The sequence below is a fragment of the Salvia splendens genome, chromosome 7 (genome assembly GCF_004379255.2).
Source record: "Salvia splendens isolate huo1 chromosome 7, SspV2, whole genome shotgun sequence".
Taxonomy (NCBI): Eukaryota; Viridiplantae; Streptophyta; class Magnoliopsida; order Lamiales; family Lamiaceae; genus Salvia; species Salvia splendens.
Genome location: NC_056038.1, coordinates 36,181,130 through 36,206,709, shown reverse-complemented (window position 1 = coordinate 36,206,709; position 25,580 = coordinate 36,181,130). Strand labels below are relative to the sequence as shown.

At 32.8% G+C, this 25,580-nt stretch overlaps 2 protein-coding genes, 1 long non-coding RNA gene and 1 pseudogene across 6 annotated transcripts; 2 read left to right on the top strand and 2 right to left on the bottom strand.

Moving 5' to 3' along the window:
* Positions 1–1,675: 1,675 nt before the first annotated feature.
* Positions 1,676–2,899, top strand: LOC121741545. Its single transcript, XR_006037897.1, has 3 exons — positions 1,676–1,912; positions 2,016–2,128; positions 2,857–2,899. It is a non-coding gene; the product is annotated as an uncharacterized LOC121741545 (long non-coding RNA).
* Positions 2,900–4,192: 1,293 nt separating this feature from the next.
* On the bottom strand, positions 4,193–6,986 carry LOC121810833 (replication protein A 70 kDa DNA-binding subunit D-like). Its single transcript, XM_042211554.1, has 11 exons — positions 6,941–6,986; positions 6,418–6,572; positions 6,065–6,335; positions 5,899–5,983; positions 5,695–5,819; positions 5,514–5,598; positions 5,281–5,398; positions 5,012–5,172; positions 4,788–4,908; positions 4,461–4,700; positions 4,193–4,363 (listed from the first exon to the last, which is right to left on the bottom strand). The coding sequence occupies exons 2-11, from the start codon at positions 6,559–6,561 to the stop codon at positions 4,193–4,195; spliced, it is 1,521 nt and encodes a 506-aa protein (XP_042067488.1). The 5' UTR covers positions 6,562–6,572; positions 6,941–6,986.
* Positions 6,987–17,129: 10,143 nt separating this feature from the next.
* LOC121810831 lies at positions 17,130–25,527 on the top strand (annotated as a pseudogene).
* LOC121741306 (thioredoxin-like protein 4B) lies at positions 20,100–24,204 on the bottom strand. Of its 4 annotated transcripts, none has more exons than XM_042134027.1 (7): positions 24,048–24,204; positions 22,191–22,269; positions 22,067–22,101; positions 21,746–21,887; positions 21,480–21,637; positions 21,135–21,201; positions 20,100–20,501 (listed from the first exon to the last, which is right to left on the bottom strand). In XM_042134027.1, the coding sequence occupies exons 3-7, from the start codon at positions 22,081–22,083 to the stop codon at positions 20,436–20,438; spliced, it is 450 nt and encodes a 149-aa protein (XP_041989961.1). In that variant the 5' UTR covers positions 22,084–22,101; positions 22,191–22,269; positions 24,048–24,204; the 3' UTR covers positions 20,100–20,435. The 4 variants fall into 4 exon arrangements, with proteins under 4 accessions (XP_041989961.1, XP_041989957.1, XP_041989960.1 ...); XM_042134023.1 differs by having other exon boundaries at positions 20,100–20,457; positions 24,048–24,202; XM_042134026.1 differs by lacking the exon at positions 22,067–22,101 and having other exon boundaries at positions 20,100–20,457; positions 24,048–24,201.
* Positions 25,528–25,580: the final 53 nt, after the last annotated feature.

Here is a 25,580-nt window from a genome sequence, read left to right as displayed (position 1 = left end):
GGTAATTTTCGCCATGCAAACGAAAAGTGGGTGGAGAATGACCTGTGTTGATACTATTATCAACTTTACCTCCCATAGAGGTAAATCCAAACATCGAATTATATGATCGGATATTTTTCAAATAATGAGTACTTTTCGAGTCATTAGAAAACATCAACCGATATAATACTCGAGGAGGAGGTATCATATTAGGAATCTGGATATTCCCATTCATACAACAACCCGAATATCTTGGATTTGTCACATTACTTGGTTTCCCAAGACGTTCCTCGAACCAAAAAAATGCACCACAATGTGAACAATTTAATATAGCATCCCCGATATCCCAATATTCTGTTCAATATAAAAATAGTATTTTAACAAAATATACATTTTTCAAAAATAATAATTCCCTAAACCTTATCATGTGTATACAACAATAAAAGCATGATATTTTAATAATTCTTTTTTTTTAAGATGTAAAAATTAAATACCTCGATTTTGATTTACGGTCGACGAACAAATGATACTATCATTCACAATACACGAATTAGGCTGATCAAGTACACCATCACTCATAGATATTGAACTTTGAACGGATACACCAACATTAACTACATAAAAATGTAATAAAATTAGTAAGTTAGAATACAATACAATATGTTTCAGAGATATAATTCAATATTCACCATAAAATAATTTGCATTAAATTCTCAAAATAATAAAAAGAGTTTTAAGTACTTATTTGTCAAGAAGTTATTCATTTATATATAAATATCTATATTATATTAAAACAGGATAGCCATATATGCTGCACTTTAAAAAATATAATATATACGCATAAATTCTGTTCAAAAAAACCCAATTGAAATAAAAGATAAAAAAAATAACAAAGAGTAAATTAAATAAGAGGCCGAAAAAATTTATTTCATTAAAACGTGAACTTTTTGTTGAACACAACAATGAAACACATATTTGCTAAAAAAATGCATTAATACATAAGAGAAGTCATCATCAATATTTTACAATGTTTTAATTTTAAAAATATACATAACTCATATTCTAAACCCTATACTACAAATAATACTATAATTCACAATACATGAATTAGGTTGATGAAGAACAATATAACTCATACCTATTGATCTTGAACAAATATACCAACATTTGATAGACCAAAAAAATAGTAAGATCAAACAAAACAAAATATGATTCAAGACGTAACTAAATTTACTATACAACAATTTCATTACAATCAATATAACAATTACAAATTTAATTTTTTTCTCAAGTTATTATTATCTAATCTAAATACATTATATAAAAACAGGCCCAAAAATTATTCTACATCCATAACTTATCAGTCTAAATAAATTAAGAGAATGGCCCATTTGTAAACTAATAAACAGCCCAAATAATAAATTGCAGGCCCAAACTTTGGCCTACATTTAATCCAGTATAAACTAATGCTAATATCTTATTTTAAAAAATATATTACGTAATCTTAACTTAGGTTTTTAACTATATCATTTGATAAACTAATTACATTATTGAATTAAATGAAATGGGTTAATTCAGAGTTTGTGTTAGAATGCCTTCACCGACCAAACACGGGAAACCCTAGCGGCTCGCAGATCCGCCGCTTTACACCCCTCCACCGCTGTCTTCTCTCCCTCCTCCACCACTTTCTCCTATCCCTTCTCCACCACCACGAAAAATGCCTCCTTGATACCACCACAATCGTACTCCAAATATCATGGGTATCCCTAAGATTCCGGTCAGCAGATCTGTTCCATCCTCCACAACCACGAAGAAGTTTCACGCCATTCTCCAAATCTACTGCTTCTCGAAAGCCCTAAACGGATTTGAGGGTACAAATCGAAGAGTTTCTCCACAAATCTATACACCAACTTCGATTTCAAACGAAATAAAGGTAAAATCCATTTCTTGCTTCATGAAGTTTAACAGATCATTAATTGATTTACATTTCCGATCTGTTATCATAGAACACTCATTGTTTTTCTAATCGATGGCAGATATTTATTCATCTGTACAATACCAGATCTGAGGCAACAAAATGAACATTGTTGGCGTCGATTCATCATCGAATATAGGTTTCTAACCTAACAGAGGATGTTAACTGCGAAAGGTAACTAAAATCCTTTCCCCAGCCATTATCTATTTTGGATTTCTGTACATTATTGTCACATATTGGTGAAAACCTACACAGATCTGCCACCAAATTCGAATGCATTCATAATAGGCTTTAAAAAATTGTCTCAAAAACGTATAGCATCTTCAACATACATAAATCAATTATTTTTTCAAAGCATGTGTAAACATTAATCATAGTAGGCAGTTAAGACAATAAAAAAAATCAGATGGGTGTCAAATTCCAGTCAAAATAGAGAACTTGGTCTTTTGCACCAAATATGTACCTGAACTTGTCATAGTTAACTTCTCAGATACCATACTCTTAAGTCTTACTGATTTTTTTAATTTCTTCATTGCTTCAGAGCTGTTAATTGAAACCTGCACAGATTATAGTATAATATGAATCTCAAAACAAATACAATTTAAGAAAACAGTGAGAGATAATGGAAACTGGAAAAGATGATATTTTATAGGTTTAGAACTCCACATAACCCAAGATGACCTTTCAGTTCATCCAAGCTATGCAGGACCCTATACCTTGCAAAATGGGCTTTACATTTGATAACTTAGGTATTCCTGTTGGGCTTGTAACAAAAAAATCAAAAAATAACTTCAAAATCAGCATATATCATTTATATTTCCCCAAAATATTTAAAATTTATCCAGATACTGTGAACTCTATGGGCTCAATTTGATATGTTACTTCATACTTGTTTTCAACAGGAAATGCAATGCATAACTGCCCCAAATCAAAATCACATTTTACGTGATTGATAAACACAAAAATGGCTACAACTTGCGGAGATTAGCAGATAAGTGTATAAACTTTAATGATATTTATGTTCCTATGCCATTTGCTTTTGTATTACATGTCTTTCACCCTGCCGAATGGGTTAAAATGATAATTTCACAGATCTTGTCTTTACATATGTCTTTCACTTCTTCAATGCTTACATCTAATTGTGATGCACTACAAATATTGGGTTAATAAGCATATAAGTACATAAACTTCAATGAGATTTATGTTGTTATGCCTAACACTTTTGTACAATCATATCTTGAAATCTCTTTAACTGTTCCACATGGAAGGTAACTGATCTTGTCTGTAAATATTGGACCAAATTCTTCAATGCTTACATCCAATTTAGATGCAGTACTAATATTGGCCTTACAAAGCATGTAAAATATGTCACAATGTTAATAATCTGTTCAAGAATCTATGCAAGTGCAGCAGTGATAAGTTTATTAATAATCAGTACCAATCTATGCAAGCCTTACAAAGCTTGTCAAATATGTAACAGTGTAAAATATGTCACATTGTTAATAATCTGTTCAAGATTTTGATTCACAGTGTTAATAATCAGTACCAATTTTGTCCTTAAACAAAATATAACTAACTACAAAATTCAATCACATCAGATTTACGGTGAAAACATAGAATGCAGGGATAGTTTAGATCAATTTGATGTATTGGATGTAAGCATTGCCAGATGTGATTCACTCAGTTTTTAAAAGTTGCCTTCTGAAATTCAATCTAAAAAATCTGCATCTGATATTGCAGGTTTTTCTGTTTTGAATCAAAGGGGTTTCTTATCATTAGTTTCAAGAATGATAGACATGGCTGATAGAGAAGCAACTTAATTCCATAACTAAAAACAGGTTGGTGATTGAAGCTTAGACTTTCACTATTAATTTCATAGTTTTATCTCATATAGACATTTTTTTCACTGCTTTAGCTCTAATAGTGCATGGGATGAAAAAGTATCATTAGTTAATTTTGTTATTAGTGACTCAGTTACTCTTAAGATTGATTCATTAAAGATGTAAACCTCGATGGCACATGCTGAAATAAAAACTACACTTGGAATTAAGGGATTAAGGGATTAAATAAAGCAAAAGAAAGATCTTTAAACTAAAGCAAGAAGACCAAAACATGCTCATATAACTGTTCTGCCAACAAAACTAAAACCAAAATAGATAATCTGAGCATTCCACTCTGCCATGACATCAAAATGTTTCTCATCAATGGCACAAAACACCTAAAATGACTGAAAATCTATTACTCCTTGCTGACTTTTTGATTCTTGTTCTTCTGACAGCCAACAATATCATCACAACAATTAAAATCATCCTCCAAACACCTCTTAACAGAGCCTTCAATGTTGCGTTCATGATTAATCTCATTTGTTACACTTGACAAATCCGGAGTAACAAAACTTTTCTGAGATACCTGAAATAAAAATAATAACAGAAATATAATCAGACATTATTCAACAACAACAACATGTATTATTAAAAAGCAAAACCTCAACACAAAATATAATTACCTCTGGAAGATCAGAACCAAAAATTAGATCAGATAACTTTAGTTCTTTCCTAACTTCCTGCGAACCAAGCAGTTGAGGGGTATACTTCTCAACAACATGAGGAATATTGCATACTTTGTTCACAGTATGTGGATAAGATTTGTAATACTCCAACTGATTTCTGAATTGGAGCTTGAACAACACACTCTGCCCCACCAGCTTCTTTGCTATTTCTTTAGCAATGTCCTCCACTGGCAAAATCTGTAATGTAAGTGTTTTTAGTAAAAGCTATCATAGTATAAAAGCATAAACAATAAAAGCATAATATCAACATTGTAAATAACAAACCTGATTATCAGCTCCTATGAATTCATAAACCTTTTTTCCTATCAGTTGGATCCCCTCCCTATCCCACACTAAAAGTGAAGTGTTGCTTGTATCATCAACAATATTGACAATAAATCTATACCTACATAAGATAAAAATTTAACATATGTTACTTAACAAATATTATAAAGTTTCTGTTCTATGCTGCAAAACAAACCTAAAATATAAAATTAATGCTATGATACCTTCTATAAGCATGGGAATAGGTGCTCTTACATACTGAACAGTTAAACTTGTTATCCTCTGCCTCCACCTTCTTAAAACAGGTCTTACATGACATGTAATACCATGTATCATAATGTGCTTCCACAGATACAATCTTTCCAAAAACCCAATATAAACCATCCTGTGAATAATTGGCAGAAATGAACTAATCTAATGTAAGACAGTTTAATTAACAAAATAAGTCAATGTAAACTTATTCATTTCAATTGGACAAAGAAGTATTTAATACCTCTAGACATTCTAAATCCTCAAGAGACTTCACTGTAAGATTTTCAAACTCACTGCTAATGAATGGTCCAACTTGACCCAAAGAACCATAGGGAATAAATCTCTCATCACCTTCAATTCTATAAAAATATCATCCAAAAATCAGTTGACAATAAGAAAATAAATAACTACATAGCTGTATAACATATTCATCTTACAAAATGTGAGAACTATATTACACCTAATAGCTTATACCTTTTCCTAAAAGCAGTAACTTCATCTAATTCTGGATTAATTAGAACCTTCGACGCTTGAAAGTGTGTCGATATTCTCATTTCACCTAATACATAAAAAATCAGATTAGGAATACAGTTTATGTCAGATAACCAATGAAGAAAAACAAACAACAAAGAGACAAATGTAAGAGAAATGAAACCTCTGAATAAATTAGTCTTGCAAATTTGAACAATAACAATGGGAATGGTTCCTTTACTCTTTTTGAAATCTTCCTTGTAAGAATCAACATTTGATTCCCAAATTGTACAAAATATTTTATTATGCCTGTACACAAAAAAGAAGTGTTAACTTTCAGACAAATCCAAGTACAGAATTTTAATTTACAACTCTTCATACAACTTACTGTTCATCACTGATTTCAATCTCAATAAGCCTGTACTTAGATTGCTTGACCTCTTTTCCTGGATTAGTGATAACTCCAATAACATCTGTAAAATAATAAATCAGAAATAAACCTATGTACTGAGTATTAAAACAAACATATTACAACATAGAATTTAAATCCTTACCAAAAAAAGCTATGTCATCATACTGTCTCAATAGGGAAATTTCAGGGAATGGCTTGAAAGCAAACATCATTCTAGGAAATGTCAAATCTTTAACCTCAAACACCTCAGTGTAGCTATTCATCACCAGCCTAAACTGGTGGTTTGTAGCTTTGTTTTTTAGAGTGTTATTCTGCACCAAAAAATTTTTAATATAAAACACACAACCTTCCCTAAGTGGAGAGGCCAGCTTTTTCATGATGTTATTAGTAAATGATGCTTGTATTCTTGTCCCCTGTAATAACACAAGACATTAGTAATTAGTTCCATTTAGTTTACAATAACAGCCTACTTCATTGGTAAACAAAAGATGATACCTCAATATCATGCAACACACACTCTAGGCTGTTATCATTCTTATCTTCGGGAACCCCTTCATACCTACGGACACATCTTACTTTGATGGTTGAGGTAGTGATTGCCTTGGAAAGATTAGTTAAGCATGTTACAAAAGGCGACATTTCTTCACAATCTGCTCAATTACATGGAAACATGAAATACTGTCAGGAGATGGACTGTACTAACAGATTAAACACTTAGTCCACTTATCATTGACATAAACCAATAACAATATAATCTCTTATTTGCAGAAAAAATGCAGGGGATGAGGTTGGTAATCTGTGCAAGCAGAAAGATGCAACAACGGGAGAGCTATATGTTGAAACTAAAGGGACTTGAAGAGGAACTTTCACAAAAATGGTAAAACACTTTTCTATTCTACATACTTCCTACTGATTTGAACAGAATGAAAGAAAGAAATAACTACCAAAATGTTAAGATACTTAGATTTCTAACATTCTTCCTACTGAATGTAAAAGAATGAAAGAAAGACAGCACTACCAAAAATCGAGTGCTTAGCTCTGTGAGAAGAAGTTGATGTAAGTTTTTAAAAGTGTGTAGCTAACTTATGTGTAAACTGAGTGATTAGCCATATTTATAGAGCAAGGATACCACCATGCACTGCACACATGTACACCAATCCATATTCCAAAAAAAACAGAATGATTAGGAAAACCATTCACATATCTCATTAAAAATATATACCAGATAATATTTTAGTATGTATCAAATAGGTATAAAAACTATAAAACAGTGTTATAAATGAATTAGCAATATTAGGTAATGCATTACACGAATTAATTATAAGAATCATAAATGACTGGCAGTTGTGTCTTGGAAAACGATCTACACAGTAAATGAAATTAATTGAATGGTCCATTTGCCTTGCCCAATAAATGAATGTGTTGATTGGTATTTCCTCTACTTAAACTAATCCAATTTTGCAGGAGTTCAAAACCTTTTGATTACAACCCTAAAAAGCAGCCGCCTACCACTCTCTCCACAAGAAAAAGATAGAGATAAAGCCATTCAAAAAGAAAGCTACCTACACAGAGGCTGCTAAAGTTCTGAAAATGGATCCTTCCATAAGAACCTCTTCAAGTCTACAAAGGTTAGGAGAAGGCCAAGCAATGCATATCAAAAGGTAACATATTTCATTAATAATATTAGCTGTATATCAATTCGAATAAGTATCATAATACCCTTTCTGTATCAAATTACCAATCATTAAGTACACTTCTAACATCAATAGAATACACCTAACTATCTTCCTATCAGTATAGAGTGTGCACTATACAATTGTATAAATTCAAATACAGTTAATTCCAACCTTAATATCTCCATTTTATGCACAGGTTATGAATTCTCATAAGGAAGAGAAGCAATTCATACCATAAATTAAGGTAATTACATTGCTGTCCAGAATACTTATACTACTTATCAGGTAATTACATTACTTTCCAGAATATTTATAGCAAGATAATTACATGACTTTCCAGAATACTTATCCTACTGCTTTCAAACCATAAATTAAGGAACCTTCTTCAATTGTGTTATTTGCGGATAGAATATATTGCAAGATTACTACAAATTACATATAGCACTGTACTGACCTATTCTTCAACTTTTTCAGGGAAAAATTGCATTGGAAACAGGTTTAATACCAAAAAAATTGCTTAGCAAGAAAGATATATTTAGATATTAAGCTGTCTCTCTCTCTCTCTCTGTCTCTCTTGTATTCTCTCTCTCTCAATATCTCTCTCCTCTCTCCATCTCTCGTGTCTTATATTTCATATTACATATTCTAATTTGTGAGTTGATGCTCTTCCCAATAGTGCTAAATAATACTAAATATCAAATTTTATAATTACAAATACTAACTTGGTGAACTGTTTTTTGTACAATAACACACTAAACGAATGAAATTATGTGTGTTATTTAATTATAGATGTATTCTTAATTTGTCATAGTAACACATTTGGAATTTTATTAGATATTTACAAAATGATACTCCTAAAAAGAATTTACAGCTTTGGAAACATTGCATATTTCTTGGTTGCAGTGTAGAATGGCCAATCAGCCGTCCATTTACTTGTAAACATTTACCTAGATAGCTTTGCAATTGTATTAAACATTAAACACTGTTTTAAGTAAATAAATTTGAATATAAAATATAATTGAAAACCTGCTCTTCAATGGTTGGCCATATGGAGAAATGACAAAAAGGGTAATCACAATAGCAGCACAATTTCCCGCCAAAAAGGGTAATATTGACTTTTCAACAAACTGTCACTTTAGATTAGTATAGATGAATTGAACGTGAAATTATAATAATCATGCCCTTTAAACACAAAAAAACATGACACGAACATTCTCATAGTAATAATTGTTGACATTTCAAGATGATGGCTCCAAACCAATTAGGTGATGTTTTCATATCATAATTCTGAGAAATATACTTACCTGTGGTACGAATGACTACAGAGTTAATTATATCTATCGTTTCCGTTACATATTTGAAAGCAAAAGAAAAAAATAATTAAAATTGACGCTTCTCCTTTCGGAAAGAATGAAATAAGATAATTTTATATATGTGTATTCATTGCAGCTATAAATTATAGTAACAAAGAAACGAATTAAAAAGGTTTGCTTGGAATGATAATTCTACCCTAAAAATTAAAGTATGGACCTACAAAGTGGATGAGCTTCTATCTAGTTCTTTGGTAATGATGGTGAAGACATTGTAAATATTTTTTTTTAAAAAAACTTTGTGTGATTTGACTTGTTTTTCTTTTTCATCTTTATTCTAAAGGGTTCAAAAATGAAATATAAAAACTATTCCCTCTTTTGTATAATAGTAGTAGGTTAGATGGTGATAAAATGCAAACTATATATATTGTATAAATTCCAAACTTTTCAATACAGTGTCAACACAATGTCAACATAGTGTAAAATTTTAAGATTTTGATGTCAACACAATGTCAATACGATGTCAACGCAATGTCAATATAGTGTCAACCGTTGACATTGTGTTGATATTTCTGCTGATATTATTTTGTCATCTGTTGACATTTTCTAACGGTCAAGTTCATAGTTTGGATTTTGTACAATACTTAGAATTTGTATTTGATCACGTACCTAGGTTACATATTTTGTATTTGAGTCAAGATATACTACATAATAATCACCCTTAACATCTAATGGGGACAGACATATGAATTAAGTTCACTAAGGATTATTTATTCTAAAGTTTTAGTTCAACCTTTTAATACGATAATTTTCCTATTATGTTGACAAGGGCTTTTACACTAAAATTCACACAAAATATCAAAATTTTGATAATATTATAAATATAAAAATCACAATTTTTAAACATAGAGTGAGCCAGTGTAACGAGTGTTAGATACTCCATATTATAAAAATATATTAATTTATAACTTGGTATATTTTTTTCTCTAATTCGTGAATACTTGTGTTTCATGCTACCCTTTTAATTAATTCACATCGAATAATATGTAATGACTTTACATAGCAAACCCATAAAGTAGTTAGATTTCATGAATTGATGGAATCATGAGATCAAAATTTAAGTGGATTACAACTGTATTATAAGAACAAAGGTTGAAGAGGGTTTAATTACAATTTAGGGTCCAATTAATTTATCATATGTGTATAATTAATAAAATCATGAGTCATGTAAAGCTAGATCTATAAGAAACATAAATACACCGAATGCAATAACTATATGAGCGACATGTATAGGACACAAGACTCAAAGCGATATATAACTATATGTTAATTTTGTTGTTTTTTTATATTACTATCTATATTTAAACTATTTCTATATTGTTTTGATGCTCAATACTTTTGGTTTAAACTTTGAAGCATTTTCTTTTGTATAGAAAGAATATAAGTGCATTTCCTAATTAGATATTATTATGATTGTTAAACAGCATCATTAGGTGAAAGTAGGGCCCTATCTTGAGTTAATGGTTTGTGAATTATAAAAGCTTACTTTTACCTCACCACCATCCTTGGGAGACTCCCAATATCATTTATCAAAGATGTGACACCAATTTTGCTTTTTCAAATTATTATAGCTGTAACAGCAATAAGTAAGAGTATAACCTTTGAAAAATTACCATTATTCACCTATAATAATGCATCTAATTAGTAGGAATGGTTATAATTAAATGGCAAACAAAAAAAATCAAAATCTAAAATATAGAAATAACGATGAATAAGCGACTGGATAAAAATCTTAAAAGCAATAAAAATTACTAACACATCCATCGATAAAAGAAGTAAATGTGGCAGATTTACCGGCAATCCGATGTTGAACCTTCAGTTCATTGACCAATGTCCTAAACAACGTTCCCAAGAACCTATTCATAACTTGTCAATTAAAACATGGCCCCAGTATATAAAAAAAACTTAATTGTTGTAATTTAATTTGATCTTCCAATTTTTTTCATGAAAATATATTTCAATGACTTATGTTAATCAATCTACTTAATTGGTGATTGGCAAAAATTAGACATATTTTTGGAATGAAAGTCCAAAACATGGGTTAGAATAAATAACATTTGTACTATGAATTTTGAATTCAAAAACTAATGATGCTCACCATCCCCACATTTTGAATTATTGGGCATCAAAATCAATGGTATGTGACAACTAAAGAATTTTACTTTTTTTTAGATGAGATATATGTTGCCTTTAGGAATGAATTTGGACCACATTGATACCATGAGAGACAAAAATAATTAGATTGGTAGAGCAAGAATCATATGGTGCAAAGGAAGACCATCAATTTAGATACTACCTCCGTCCCCCAAAATTCGTCCCAGTTTGACTGGGCACGGGTTTTAAGAAATATAATAGAAAGTGAGTTGAAAAAGTTAGTGGATTGTGGGACCTACTTTTATATATTAGTTTTATAATAAAATGTGAGTAGGAATGAGTTGGTGGAATATGAGACCCACTACCAAAAATGGTAAAAGTGAAATGGGACAAATTTTGGGGGACGGACGAAAATGGAAAACTGGGACGAATTTTCAGGGACGGAGGTAGTATTATTTAACCACATAGTATATAATAGTCTAATGGTCCTGATTTTGTAACACCACTTAATGATCCTTTAGTTTAAAATTCAACTGGATACAATTTTCTACTCCTAAAATAATAGTATAACGTTTTATGATTTGCACATAATCTTTACATGTTCCCTAAATATATGAACTATTAATTCATTTAAAATTGTACACAAAATCGCAATACGCCACATCAATTTGGGGATATTTTGATTTTGTGTACAGTTTCAGACAAATTGAAACTTAGTATTTTTAGTTAGAAAAAGATGTGCAAAACATGAAAGCTCAAAGTTCGTGTATTTAGAGATAAATATTTCTTACACTTACAAAAAATAATACAATACATTATTTTTGTTTTATTCTATTCTAACACACAGATTCAATCATGGCCAACATTTTCAATTTGTAGTAAATTCATTCCTTCTATTTCTTTTGCACATACTTTCAGGCTTCAGCGTTGGATTTAGAACATTCATCCAAAGTCAAAATTCAACATTAATGAATTTCCTTATTGTTAACAAGAAATGAATTTCCAAAGTCATCAATTGATTTTGAGTTTCATAAATCTCTACTTACTTTTTTGCTGGCCTAATTTAAATTGGGCTTAGTCCATTAAAATAGATAGGCTTTTTTCGTTATCCCATTTGTTTGGGCTGTAAAGTGAGCACGGATCTGATTTAAGTTGATTTGGGGTTTACAAAAAATAGAGAATGCAGGTAAGTTATGTTGTGTCACGAATTAATGAGAAAAATTTAATCATTAATCGTATTATTATACATTTATACTATAATCATGGCCAAAATGTCTAAAAATAACAAAGTTTGATCAATTTGTGGTCAATATCGTAGCTTTAAAAATTTCTCAATATATCATAATTTTGACATTATTTAGTTTTCCAATGGCAAAGTGTCTGAATTTGTTAACACGACGTGTACTTATGTAAAAGTTAAAAACATGAATGATTAGATGTATTAACGATGTCTTTTAAGTAGTTGAAAATCTGTCCACAGTATTTTTCTTCTGCCTCATCAATTTTTCTCAAATTTGAAATTATGAGTAATTATAAATGCCAAAATTATGATATAATCGGTCAATTTTTAAAATTATGAAATTAACCAAAAATTGACCATTAACTCTTAAAATGACATACATGATCCAAAATCACTAACATACTCAAAAAAAATATTAACCATGATAAAAAAAATGCTACTAACTTTTTTAAAACGTGAACTTAAAAGTTAGTCGATCGGTTTAAAAACTACGTACCATGCAATTCTCTTTAAAAGAATTATACTGGTATACCTTTTTGTTACATATTTCATTTTATTGATATTTAATTACCAAAAAGTTAACAACAATCAATATAGTAATTGCAAATTTACCTGTATAAAAAGGTAAATTAATTGCAAAAATCGATAATAGCAACATCAGACAACTTCCCCTAATACAATCCAAATGATTTCAAATTATAATTTAATAGAAAAAATTAAGTAGGTCATAGTAACCTAGTACTACTTCATAAGACATGTCTTCTTCTTGCCAACTATATCTATATATTATGCGATTCTATTTAGGTAAATAGTGACGCTCAATTAAGACATTTTATGTTAGGTGTGACAATAACTGTTATATATTGGCCATAGTTAGTTGACCTACTATCTCCATCAAAAATTGCAATCTAATTGCATTATAATTTATAACTGAAAGAGCTAGACATTTAATGTTTGAAGTTTAAAAAAAGACATATATCACATTTTATTATCAATGCTTCTTTAAAAATCAAAATACAATTAAACTTAACTCAAAGAAATTATATGAAGACTATTTTGTAAATTTTGCATTAAAATACAGCCGTCCACAATGAAGACTATTTTTCGTGAATGTAGGGAGAATTTGAAATTTAAGGTGTACTACATATAAGTTTGCAATGAAATATTCATGGCTGAAATACAAAACACCCATATCTTTTAGATCCAGCTCTATCACATGTGTATTATTTAATTCAGTTTAATGCAGTACTTATATTTAACCAAAATTGATATTCGTGAATCACACAAGTTGTTTTCGTCTGATTTAATTTGTGGGCTCGTGTTTAAATTTTGTGATTGTAATACTCTTCAAACTTGCATTTAATGGATATATATCAATTGCAGTGCCAATAATAGAATTTTTGTGGTGCAAAAATATGCATTAATAATGAAATCCAATTATTTAATTTATAATTCATATATCATGCCCTACCTATAGAGATAGCAACCGTCATCCTACCATAGTATCATATCCATTTTTCACATTATATAGGCCCAATGCTACAAATTGAGATATAGGAGTATATCTCAATTTTAGGAAACAAGTCATCAATTTTTAAAAATATAATATCAAAAAAATATTTTTTTACACAATATCACAACTAATAAATCCAAGTACTCTACCTAATAAAAAAAAAACGATTTTAGCATGTAAAATGACAATTATACCCTCCATAGCATACTTTCAAATGAAGCTGTATTCCGTCTCTATAAATACACGAATATCTATAGTATTTCCAGCTCATTCCAAAAACCCCTGAGATCATCACACAGCCATTTCGTCGAGCACGTCATGGGCAACAAATTCCTGCTCGCTCTCCTCACACTCTCCGCGTTTTTCTTCACGCTCCACACCGGATCCCCCGCCACTGCCAAGCCGGATCTGTCGCCGAGCTTCAGGTCTCGAGCTCTGCTCCAGAAGCTGGAGCCGGAGACGACAGCTGCGGATCCTCCGTCGGCGGAGGCGGAAGCGCCGGAGGCGTTGGAGAGCGGGAAGATCGGGAAGCGCCACTCGTCGGACAAATCGGTTGCTGGCGGCGGAGTCATCATCGGCGGCCTCGTCACCGCCATTTTCGCGGCGGTTTATTGCTACATTCGAGTCACTCGAAGGAAGCAAACTGATAATTTGACTTGATTTTGGTTTTGTATTTTAGATTAATTTGATCGAGAGATGTGAATAGTAGATTAATTTGGGGGTTTGGGTGGTGTTTAGATTTTGATTATTTAAGTGGTCGATTTAGGGAATTAATTACTTTTATGTACTGCATGTGATAAATTTTAATTTGAATTAGTTTTGTTACCGAAGACTCGAATCTACATAAATGTGTTACTAAGTTATGATAATTACAAAGTTTTTGCTTCTAATCATCAAGAGGATTCTTCCCCCATTATTAAATGTTTGCAAGTCATTTTTTTTGTTTTACTCTTTTCGTGCAAAAATAAGCTATTCATATTTTAATAAAAAAATAGTACTTCTTTATACTCTTGTTCCATTCACTTACCCTTTCGAGTACTCCCTCCGTCCCGGGCTACTCGCTCCTTTCCTTTTCGGCACGGAGATTAAGGAATGAGTGTATAGGAAAGTAAAAAATGACGGCTATAGGTGAAAATTTTTACTAAAAATGGGAAGAGTGCAAGTAACTTGAGACGCCCAAAAAGGAAATAAGTGCGAGTAGCTTGGGACGGAGGGAGTATTATTTTATTTATTCCACTAATTCACAAAACACAATTTCTCAAATCTCATATTAAAATAGCAATAACTTAATTAACTTAGGAAGAGAGTATATATACTATATACATGATTCAAAATTTTGTAAACTATGTCATGGCTTGTTCGAAAACAAACACTTCATGCTTATTAAGTACTCCCCCTTGTCCGTGTAACGTTCTTCAATTTTTCCATTTCGATCTGTCCGTGAAATATTATCTACTTTGTTGTTTTTTCTTTCTTTCTATTTTTGGTAAATGAACTCTACTTTCCACTAACTCATTACATTCACATTCTATTATAAAACTAATATATAATGTGGGGCCTATGTTCCACTAACATTTTTAACTCATTTTTCTTCACATTTCTTAAAACTCATGTCGAGTCAAACATGGATTATATTTTGCGGACGGGAATATCTAACTAAGCGTAAAATAGTCTGTGGGTGCACGCTCTCCATGTGAGTTAGCGAGGATTTAGGTGTCTTAACTACTATCCTTGCATTAATGCATCCCTGCATTGTTTCGATTTGTACTAATTTATGATATTAAATATAATTTAATATTGCACTGTAAACTATATTTTGGTGCCGACGGACACGTGAGAGTCCCCCTTTTTTTGATGAAGTGAGTATAATTTGTCTTTTTAATACTAGCAAGGTAGGCAGATCCCAGTTTTGTGATAGATGTTATATTATTTTAGAGTGATGCTAAATGGCCATAATGTGGCCGGCCATAAAGAGTTAATTTAGTTCATTTACATGTATAAAAAAATTAGAATTACCGATATAAACTTATATGTGTGTGAATGGACTTGTGAGTTGATACTTATCTTTGAATTCCATTACGTAAAACACATTAATATCACGAATTACTGTATACGTTGTGCAACAATCAAGAAATGACAGTAGTCATAAGTTGAGCAAAAACTACGAAAGAGCAACACTAACATGTTGAGCAACATATAATGAAGATGATATAAAAGTAAAATCAAGTAGTATTAAATCAAAAATTTGAAAAAAAAAATAATTTTTTTATTATTTAATTAATTTATGGCTGGCCATAATGTGGCCGCATAGCTTTATTCATTATTTTATACGTCCTCCATTGATAATAAAACTTATAATGCAAAATTGATATATAAAAAACATAAAATAAAAAAAGGTAGCAAAATGTTGGCAAAAATGAAATTCATCTTATTAGAAAGAGAATCAAGCAAAAAATGACTATTTTTCGTGGACTACTAAAAAATTACAAAGAATAAAACATTATTATTAATATTATTTATTATTATTATTAATATTAATGTGCTCGTGGCATCCAGTGCATCCCCAGCAATCTGGGAACATTGAACATTATTTCTGAGTTCTGACCACTCTTTTCTTGATTTACTCTTCTTTTCTATAATAATTTCTTAACTATATATTTTGTCTTTTTGTGAAGCATGAGTATTTCATCAATGATTTCGTATTAAGTCTTGAGAAAACTTAACCATGCAAATATCGAACTTAAATAATTTAGTATTATCAGCGTAATAATAAATGTATAGCCGGTCTAAATATATAACTCCTTTTTCTCATTTAAATTAGTAGTAGAAAATTAAAGTTTAGATCTAAAACTTTCTGCATGAAAGCAATGTCAGCTTTCATAGGGAAGTATATGTTGGTATAAGATTTTAAATTAAAATATCAGTAACATGATTGGGCTTATGTGCCGACTTCTGCACAAACCATATATTTTGCGAGAAAGCTCTTTGATGGTCATTACTATGATTGGGCCTCTTAACTGATGGTTATTATTATTATTGGGCTTTTTCAAAAATAGAGAAAAAAGATTTAATTTTTATTTAGGATCGATAAAAATGTCATGATCGTCTTTCTCGGGTGTACTAATTAGCCAGCTATTGTTCCTCTTACAAGGACAAGTTTCATACGCGTTACTCACCCGTCTAACTAAAAACACCACTTCTTGTCCGACTTGCATTTGCTAAGCATGTCGCCAACGCCAACGATCATAATCCATATTATTCTTGAAGTAACCTTTTTGAAACTCTTCAGTTTTTTTTCGTGATGTACATAAATATTTTTTATTTTTTTAAAAAACATTAAATACTCATTTTTGAAACATTTTTAAATTTACATTATGAAATTAATAAACTCTATTTCCCACTAATATAGAAAACCTTTCTCGTTTTATTGATAATGCAAACATATAATAAATGAAAATGGCACACAACTGAATTCATCTTCTAACTGAAGCTCTGTTACTTTCAATTCAAGCTAACTGAAATCCTGCTTACAGCAAACGCCATGGTAACTCCTCTCCCTCTCTTCAATATTTCTCTGTGCTAACATTCAATTTTCACAGTTCAGGCGAATTTAGTGACTGATTTCTCGCTTATCATATGATTACAGGCTCTGGAAGAAGAAGAAGAAGAAGAAGAAGAAGAAGAGGCCGATTTCGCTGCTTTAACGCAATTGCGAGAAGCAGCGAGCTCCAATCCCGATGACGCCACCGTCCGTTTTAATCTGGTAATACTCGAATGCTGTTTATTTAGAGTGAGAGAGAAATTTTCAATTTAACGTTTGTCATTTTATCGTTTTTAGGGAGTGTTGCTATGGGAGAAGGGGGAAATTAATCCAGAACTGAGGCATGAGGCGGTGGAGCATTTCATGATTGCTGCTAAGCTCAACCCTCAGAATGCTGCTACGTTTAGGTATTTGGGTCATTACTATGCTCGTGTTTCGCCTGAGCCACAGCGAGCTCTCAAGTGTTACCAGAGAGCTGTTTCTCTTAATCCTGATGATTCTGATGTCGGGGTATGTGCTATGTGTTCATTTTATGCTGTGGTGTTTGCTATTTGGCGATTCATGATTTATCAGGAAATGTGGTTTAGTTTGGTGAATTATTGTAGTGCACAATTAATCATTTAGAATGTTTGTTTTCCAGAATTTCTGACCTTTTTGACGATGCAGTAGATATCTTAGTGACTAATTGTTATCAAGGTTCTAGTAATCGAAATATCATGGGCTAATCTATCATCTTCATATTTTTTAGAAATACTAGTTGTACATATATCAAATCTGACTGGATTTTGTAAGATGATTCCCCTCCAACTAGTTAATCGGGGATCAAGTCACCTAGATGGATTAGATTGTGTGTGAGTTGTTTTGTATCTTTCAAATAAAAAAAATATTACTAGATTGATGTCAAATTATTGGTGGCAGTCAATCAACATGGCTTCTACTGGTTTATTTTTGTTCAGTTTATGACAAACTATAGCTATATAACTCTACAGGTTGTCTCCCATGATAATTTCAAGACTTGGCCAATGATAGGTTAACTTTGTCTAGTGTCACTAACATAGTTCAAGACGTGAGAGTTAACTAACTTCAGCATTAAAAAAATTCTGCTATTGAAGAAGTTCTTATTGGATCATTGCAAATTGATAAGTTTAGTTTCTTGTATAATCAACATGACCGTGAATTCTAGGAAGCAATTTGTGATTTATTGGACAAGGGAGGCAAAGATAACCTGGTAATTGCTGTTTGTCGTGAAGCTTCTCTGAAATCTGCTAGGGCTTTTTGGGCTTTCAGTCGGCTGGGATACCTTCAGGTTTCTTCGTGCAGTCATTTAATGTTTGGCCTCTTCCTATCTCACTTTTTATTGAGATCAATTACTTTCTTTCAGGCTCATCTTAAAAATTGGTCCGAAGCCATACAGAGCCTTCAACAAGCCATTCGTGGATTTCCTACTAACGCTGATTTGTGGGAGGTCCTCAGCCTTATCTCCTGTTCAATTATATCTCAAATTTGTGCTTTTATAAATAGTTATGGTGGTAGTTCATAGCCTTACTGTCTCTGATTTACTTATGTAGACATTGGGTCTTGCTTACGGACGCATGGGTATGTTTACTGCTGCACTTAAGGTAAATCTCTCTTGTAGCAGAGCAACACCTCATCTGAAAACGTTTCCTAATGACCCCAAAAAATTTTGAGTCATCTTAAGTCAAAACTAGATACACCGCCATGGCGTTGTACCTAATTGTTATATTTGTAACAGTCTTATGGTAGAGCTGTTGAGTTGGACAATTCGAGGATATTTATATCCTGTGGAAGCAGCAGATGCTAATAATATTTATGGCCTTTCATTCTAGGCGCTGTCATCTTATTTATCTCAATATTTAGTAATATATTAATGACAGCCTTTGCATATAGTTAAAATGCTCATATCTGTTATGGTCATTTAGGCTGCAGACTTCCAGGTTGGTCTCGCAAAGCTTGCCATGCATTCAAGTTGCTTGTCATCATCTGAGGTACACAGAGATAATATCTCTTTCCATGAGGTTTTCTGTAATTCACATAGTGTACCATCAAAAAAATGGTGAAAGTGTATACCAATCAATTTTTTAATGGCTGCTGTAGGTCTTTGTCGCTATCCAACAGGCGTTGTTGCGTATTCCACACTATTCCTGAGTCTCACAATTTGAATGGTCTAGTATGTGAATCAAGATCTGATTATCAAGGTGCTGTCGCCTCCTACAGGTTGGCTCAATATGCCCTAAAATATTTTGCAGACGAAACATCAGAATATCATTTGGATGATATCTCCATCAATTTGGCGAGATCACTTTGCATGGTAATCTATTTGGTGTATTTAGCAGTTCAAGATGCGCTTTTATAGCCATAATACTAATGCTCTTCTGGAAATTTTTTCTAATATTTGTTATGAAAATCCTTTTCTTATTTAGGCCGGAAATGCAAGCGAAGCAGTTGAAGAGTGTGAATATATATTCTCAGTCATCATAGCTTTAGTAATTCAGTCATTTGTATTCTCAGCTGAAGAATGGAAAGGAGAACTCCTTTTGAATTCATAAAGGAGTAGATCATCTTAGAAAAGCAGTTCACATGTTCCCCAACAGCAGTGTGTTGAGGTAAACCTAGACTAGATAAAAGTATTGAGTTATACTCTTGGCTTATTTTTCGTTGAACTTTGAAGATATAACTACTGAGCTTGCAGTGCAAATTGACTAATCCACTCACAATACTGAAATAATACTGAAATGGATTCTTTCTTCACTCGCAAACTCTACATGAACAAAATTCCAAAAAAAGAAAGTGAAAGTACACCTTAGAATATATGTTCTTCCCAACTTACAGACAAGAAAGTTAGATGTTAGAACGAAATAAGCAATGTTAATTCAATAGGTCTTCGATATACTTCTCTGTTGTTTACAGACAATACCATGCAAGTGTTATTGCATCACAACAACAGAGAATTGCTGTTGTGGTAACCTTTGCAGCTGAACCTCCTAAACATCATTATATAGCAACTGAAACTTTGGTATTCTATCAGGGGGAAGCGGACAGTTTACAATCAGCTTGCCCTTCATTGCCGCTCTGTATATCGCCTGCAATTACAGAGGCTAGATTTACATCCTTGGACCATATGTTCCTTCAAAGTGAACATACACAATAGAATCAAGAATAAACTTTGCATATGCATACATGGCCAAGCAAACGAAAGAAAGCAATTTACAAGCAAGAAGTGAAACCAAGTCTCCCGATTAATTCATTTGTAGATGTTACCTCCTAGGCTGCTCGCAGAAAGACTCTGCCTTCAGCTACTTACCGAAGCTAAGCCAAATATAACGATGCCTTCATTTTCTAGAAGTCCTCTAAAGATATTTGTGCACCACTATTGATTACCATCAATCTCTACATCTGTTTAGATATTTCACAAAGAAGACTAACTACCAGATTCTTGGTTGAGTTAAAAGGTTCCATGTGTTTCCCCAAGGGGTATCATATTTCTGACATGTGAAATTAGCTATGGTTAGAATTCTTCGAAGGGGTTCAAAACATGAAGGGAGAAGATCTTATGCAAAAGTTATGAACTAAGTTAGTCCTTAATGGTCAAACATGCAAATATGATATCATATGAAAAGAAATTGCAAGTTAGCCGGCGAGCTAGTTTATGATGAAACGTTAAGGAAGGAGATGAGATTGTTCAATCAGGAAATGAAAGTGGTGAAGCATTCACTCAAGAATCCAGTGTCAGGGAGGGGGAGAGAGAGAGATAAGATACCTCCACAACATCCACAAAGTCTTGCTTTCTCTGAAATGTACCAACCCATTTAGTGTGATCTGCACTTCTACAATAGGTATGAAACAAAGATGAGTTAAGCAACTACAAGCAATGCCTATGCCTATGGTGGACAAAGAGAAAGGATTTCACCAACATCAAATCATCTTCAAACTATCAATAAACTACAACAGTATAGATTATCAACTAAATGGACAATTCACATTCCGCTTGACTAAAACTGGAATTTAGGGAAACATGAGAATTCGATATTATCTCTCTCATCCTTCCAACATAGATTCACAATTGAAGATATAAAATCAAATTAAGGCGAAAATTGAATTGTACCCGGAATCCATTTTCATGTGATGAGCATTGAAGAAGAAGACGATGGAGGGAACATATGTAATATCGAAATACTTGAGATAAACTTGAATCTCCTCCTCCGCCGCATCCACTAGCGCCACCGTCGCGAATTTCGACACGTCTTTCGCCGATTTATACAGCTTCCGACCAATAAACACATGGTAACATCAAATCAACTATGATTCTGAATAATAATCGATGAAATTTGGGGGAAATAGGAAGATTTAAGAGAAAAGGGGAGCGCGTACGACGTCGTCGAGCTGGAGGCAGACGGCATCAGAAGAGAGACCGAAGCGAAGGACGAGGACTTTGTCTAAGGTGTCTCTGATGAGAGAATCGACCTCTTGCTTCTTCCTCAGAGTCGGCAGCAAATACTCCATTGTTGAGGTTCTGGATTGTGAAAATACACATAATTTGGTTTTATTTTTGTTTTCTTATGAATTTTGAAAATGAATGTAAAAAAAATACACATTTAATTCTTATCACCATTATTCACTCATCATAGTCACACGCTGAGAAAATCAGATTTGTAGGCTACTTTACTACTACAATAACAAAAATGTACCAACCTTGTTATTTTTTCCATCTATAGAAAAAACGTCATCTGCCATGGCGTATTCAATTTATTCATGAATTTTTAAAAACAAAATCTATATATAAACGCGCCAATTGCCAATTTAGTTGGCGTCTTACCAATCACCTAAATATGACAATTTTTCCATCACCACCATATCTTCACTGGGTTCCAGTGATGTTTCACTAAGGAAACACACTACAAGCATAAAAACAACATTATAGGTTAGGCCAATGCCATCAAACATCTTTTGCAGTAAAGAAATTTGACTGCTCTACCACCCTAATTCAAAACGAGAAATTTCGGAATATGAGTCTCAATACGCTGACCTTTCGAGATGAGGGATTAATTTCGCTGACCTTTCAAAATATGGGTCCGAGGCATGCGAATTTTTCGGAATAAAGGTTTTTCACCTTTTATATTTATTCTCTTCATTTTTCCTATTATTTTTCATCCAACAATTATAAATTGACTAAACTACCCTTTAACTCAATTTCTCATCAAATTCATTCTACTCCCTCCAATTGTCCTAAAAATCAATATGCTCTCTCATATTCTCACACCTTAAATTATTTTCCCTTTTGAATTTATGAAAAATGCTTCACGATTAGGAATTCAGTGATTATTAAATTTGATACTTTAATTATATGCTGACAAAATTTCAACTTTTTGAGACATCACATTTAATCTAATAAACAATTATATTTAGGTTCACATGTAATCTGATACAATAATCATGAAGTTTATGATTATTGCTGATGATTATGTTTTTTTTTCGTTTTGCTCTTTCTCTTCTCCCTAGATTCGATTGATATATGTATAAAGGCTAATTCAATCTTATATATTCTTCCAACATATAGTAGTATGATTTTTGCTGTAATTCAAAAATGCATTACAGTTCGTCCACTCTAACAAAAATTGCATTACTTCTTTAATTCTAATGAGCAATTGCTTTTTGTGATAATTTAATGGTGACTTGTTAATAAATTGAGTTTTCTCCTCTCCAAGAACATAACACTGTAAGTTTAAAGCAATTAAATTTCATACTCTGCACCGATTTGACGAAGCAAGCTAGGGCGAAGAGCGGCAAAGAGTGGAAGCGTAGGTGGCGAAGGGTGGAGGCAGAGACGGTGAAGAGGCGGCGGCGAAGTGGAGGGTGGAGGTGGAGGCGGCGTGGATGAGAGAATTTGAGAGAGAAGATTGGCTTTTTTTAGAGTGGAGTGCAAATCATTTGGAGGGAGTAGAATGAAATTTTTGAGAAATTGGATTAAAGGATAGTTTAGTCAATTTATAATTGTTGGATGGAAAATAATAAAAAAAAATAAAGAGAACAAATATAAAAGGTGAAAAACCCTTAATCTGGAAAATTCGCATGCCTATGACCCATATTTCGAAAGGTCAGCGAAATTAATCCCTCATCTCGAAAGGTCAGCGTATTGAGACCATATTCCGAAATTTCTCGTTCCGAAAATGGTTTCTCTATGCAAAAATCATCAATGCCTAATTGCAAGTGAAATGGCCCACCAAATTCAGCTAAAAGTTTATATATCATCTTCAGCAGCCACCTATCTTGTTACTAATAATTTAAGCCGTCTATATATCTCTCTCTGCCTCTGCTATCATCAGATCATCATCATCATCATCATCATCATCATCATCTCATTCTCCAAATCTCAGCACCCTTTTTTTTTTTTATCACCACACTCTTCTGCTTCACTCAAAACTTCCACAAACCTGTTATTTTTAATACTCCAAATCCATAAGTTGTTGCTCAATATGCTGGGAAATTCAGTAAATTTAAGCACAATTTGGGGAAATTTTGAGATTTGCTCACTATCTATTTTAGTTTAGTCTTGTAATTGGCTTCATGCTAAACTAAAGTGCTTATAAATTATAATTCTCAGTAAAAACAGGTAATATAGCAAACAACAAGAAAATCTGAAATTGAGTCGTCCAATCGAAAATGAAGAAGATACCTTTTATAGGAGCAAGAGCAGCAATGGCGGTTGCGGAATTCGCGCAGGCTGGAGAAGGTTTTCGCGCAGGAGAAATGGAGGTAGGGTTCGCGAAATGAAGGTTTCCGATTTGGGAGAAATGGAGGTAGGGTTCGCGAAAATGCTGTGAAGGGGGAAAAACGCTAACTGAATTGGCGTGTATAAAAAAAATAAAATTATATAATTATTACTAACAACGCTATTAGGATTAGCGTTTTTGCCTACGAAATTATTCATAAATTAAAAATACAAACGCCTACAACCAATTTGGCGCTTTTGTCTCAGAATTTGTTTTTAAAAAAATCCGATATTCTCCATGTAGTCATATATCCATTATGTTTAGATGCTACCTCAAATAAACTATGTTTTAGATACCATGGGCCTTGTTAATTTACACATCTTATAATGCTATCTGACTTATATTTTTGCTGACAGAAATTATCTTAGTTATCTGTTGCTATCAAGCAAAGAATAGGGATATCTTTCTCATATTGGCTGGATCTGTCTAAAGTTTATTGAATCCAGATATGGCCTACAAGATGATTCTACCATTTTGGCTCTGAAATTTGAAGATTGCTCAAAAAGATCTCAAGACGTCATGGAATATGTGGACGGCTCTGTATAGTTTGGTGCAGGGTTTGGTTTCTATTCCTTGCAGCAAGATTATGTTGCTGTTGAAGAGTTCTTCTCACAAGCATGCTGTGTAGCTGATGGCGAGAGTTGTTTCGTTCTATCTCACGGCATGTACTCTTATGCTTTTGTGCCTGCATTCATATTTCAATCCGGAAACGTGAAAACAGTTCTGTGATGCTCTTCAAACTATCTGGAATTATTGCTTGACATACGAACTCATTGAGCACCAGCAGCTGTCTTTAATTCTGTCACTAACCTTGTATACTACTTAGCCACATTGTCTTTATTTTAATTCAGGCGCCATTTGCATGGAGCTCGCCAGACAGAAGTGCGAGTCACATTACATAACACGAGCAGTGAGAAGTCTCAAGAAAGCCAGAGATTCCTCTTCTGCTCCTTTTCCCATTGTTTCACTATTGCTGGCCCAAGCAGAAGGAAGCCTTGGCTCAAAAGAGAAGTGGCTAATCAACCTTTGCGATGAATGGTTTTCTTGGCCTCCAGGTTTGTTTTCCGAATAATGCATTCAGTTTCCATCTGCATATATGATATAGCCTTTTATTCGAATGCTGGATCACTCACATGGCTGGTGGCCCCATGTTTGCTTGCAGAAAACTGATCTGCTGAGCTCCTATTTCAAATGCATTTGCTATCAAGAGATTCATCTCGTGGTGACAGTTCAATGAGATGGATCCTACGAGCGATCCATATGAATCCTTCGTGTTCGAGATGCTGGAAGTTCTTGTTGAAGGACTGTACAACGTAGGAATCAGGCGACCGGGAATGCCTCTGCTGCAGTTTCGCTTAGGCTTAGATGGAGGTGGATGCATCTGTAACATTGTATTCCTGATGTGTCTCAACTGTGTAGATACAATGATCATTTAT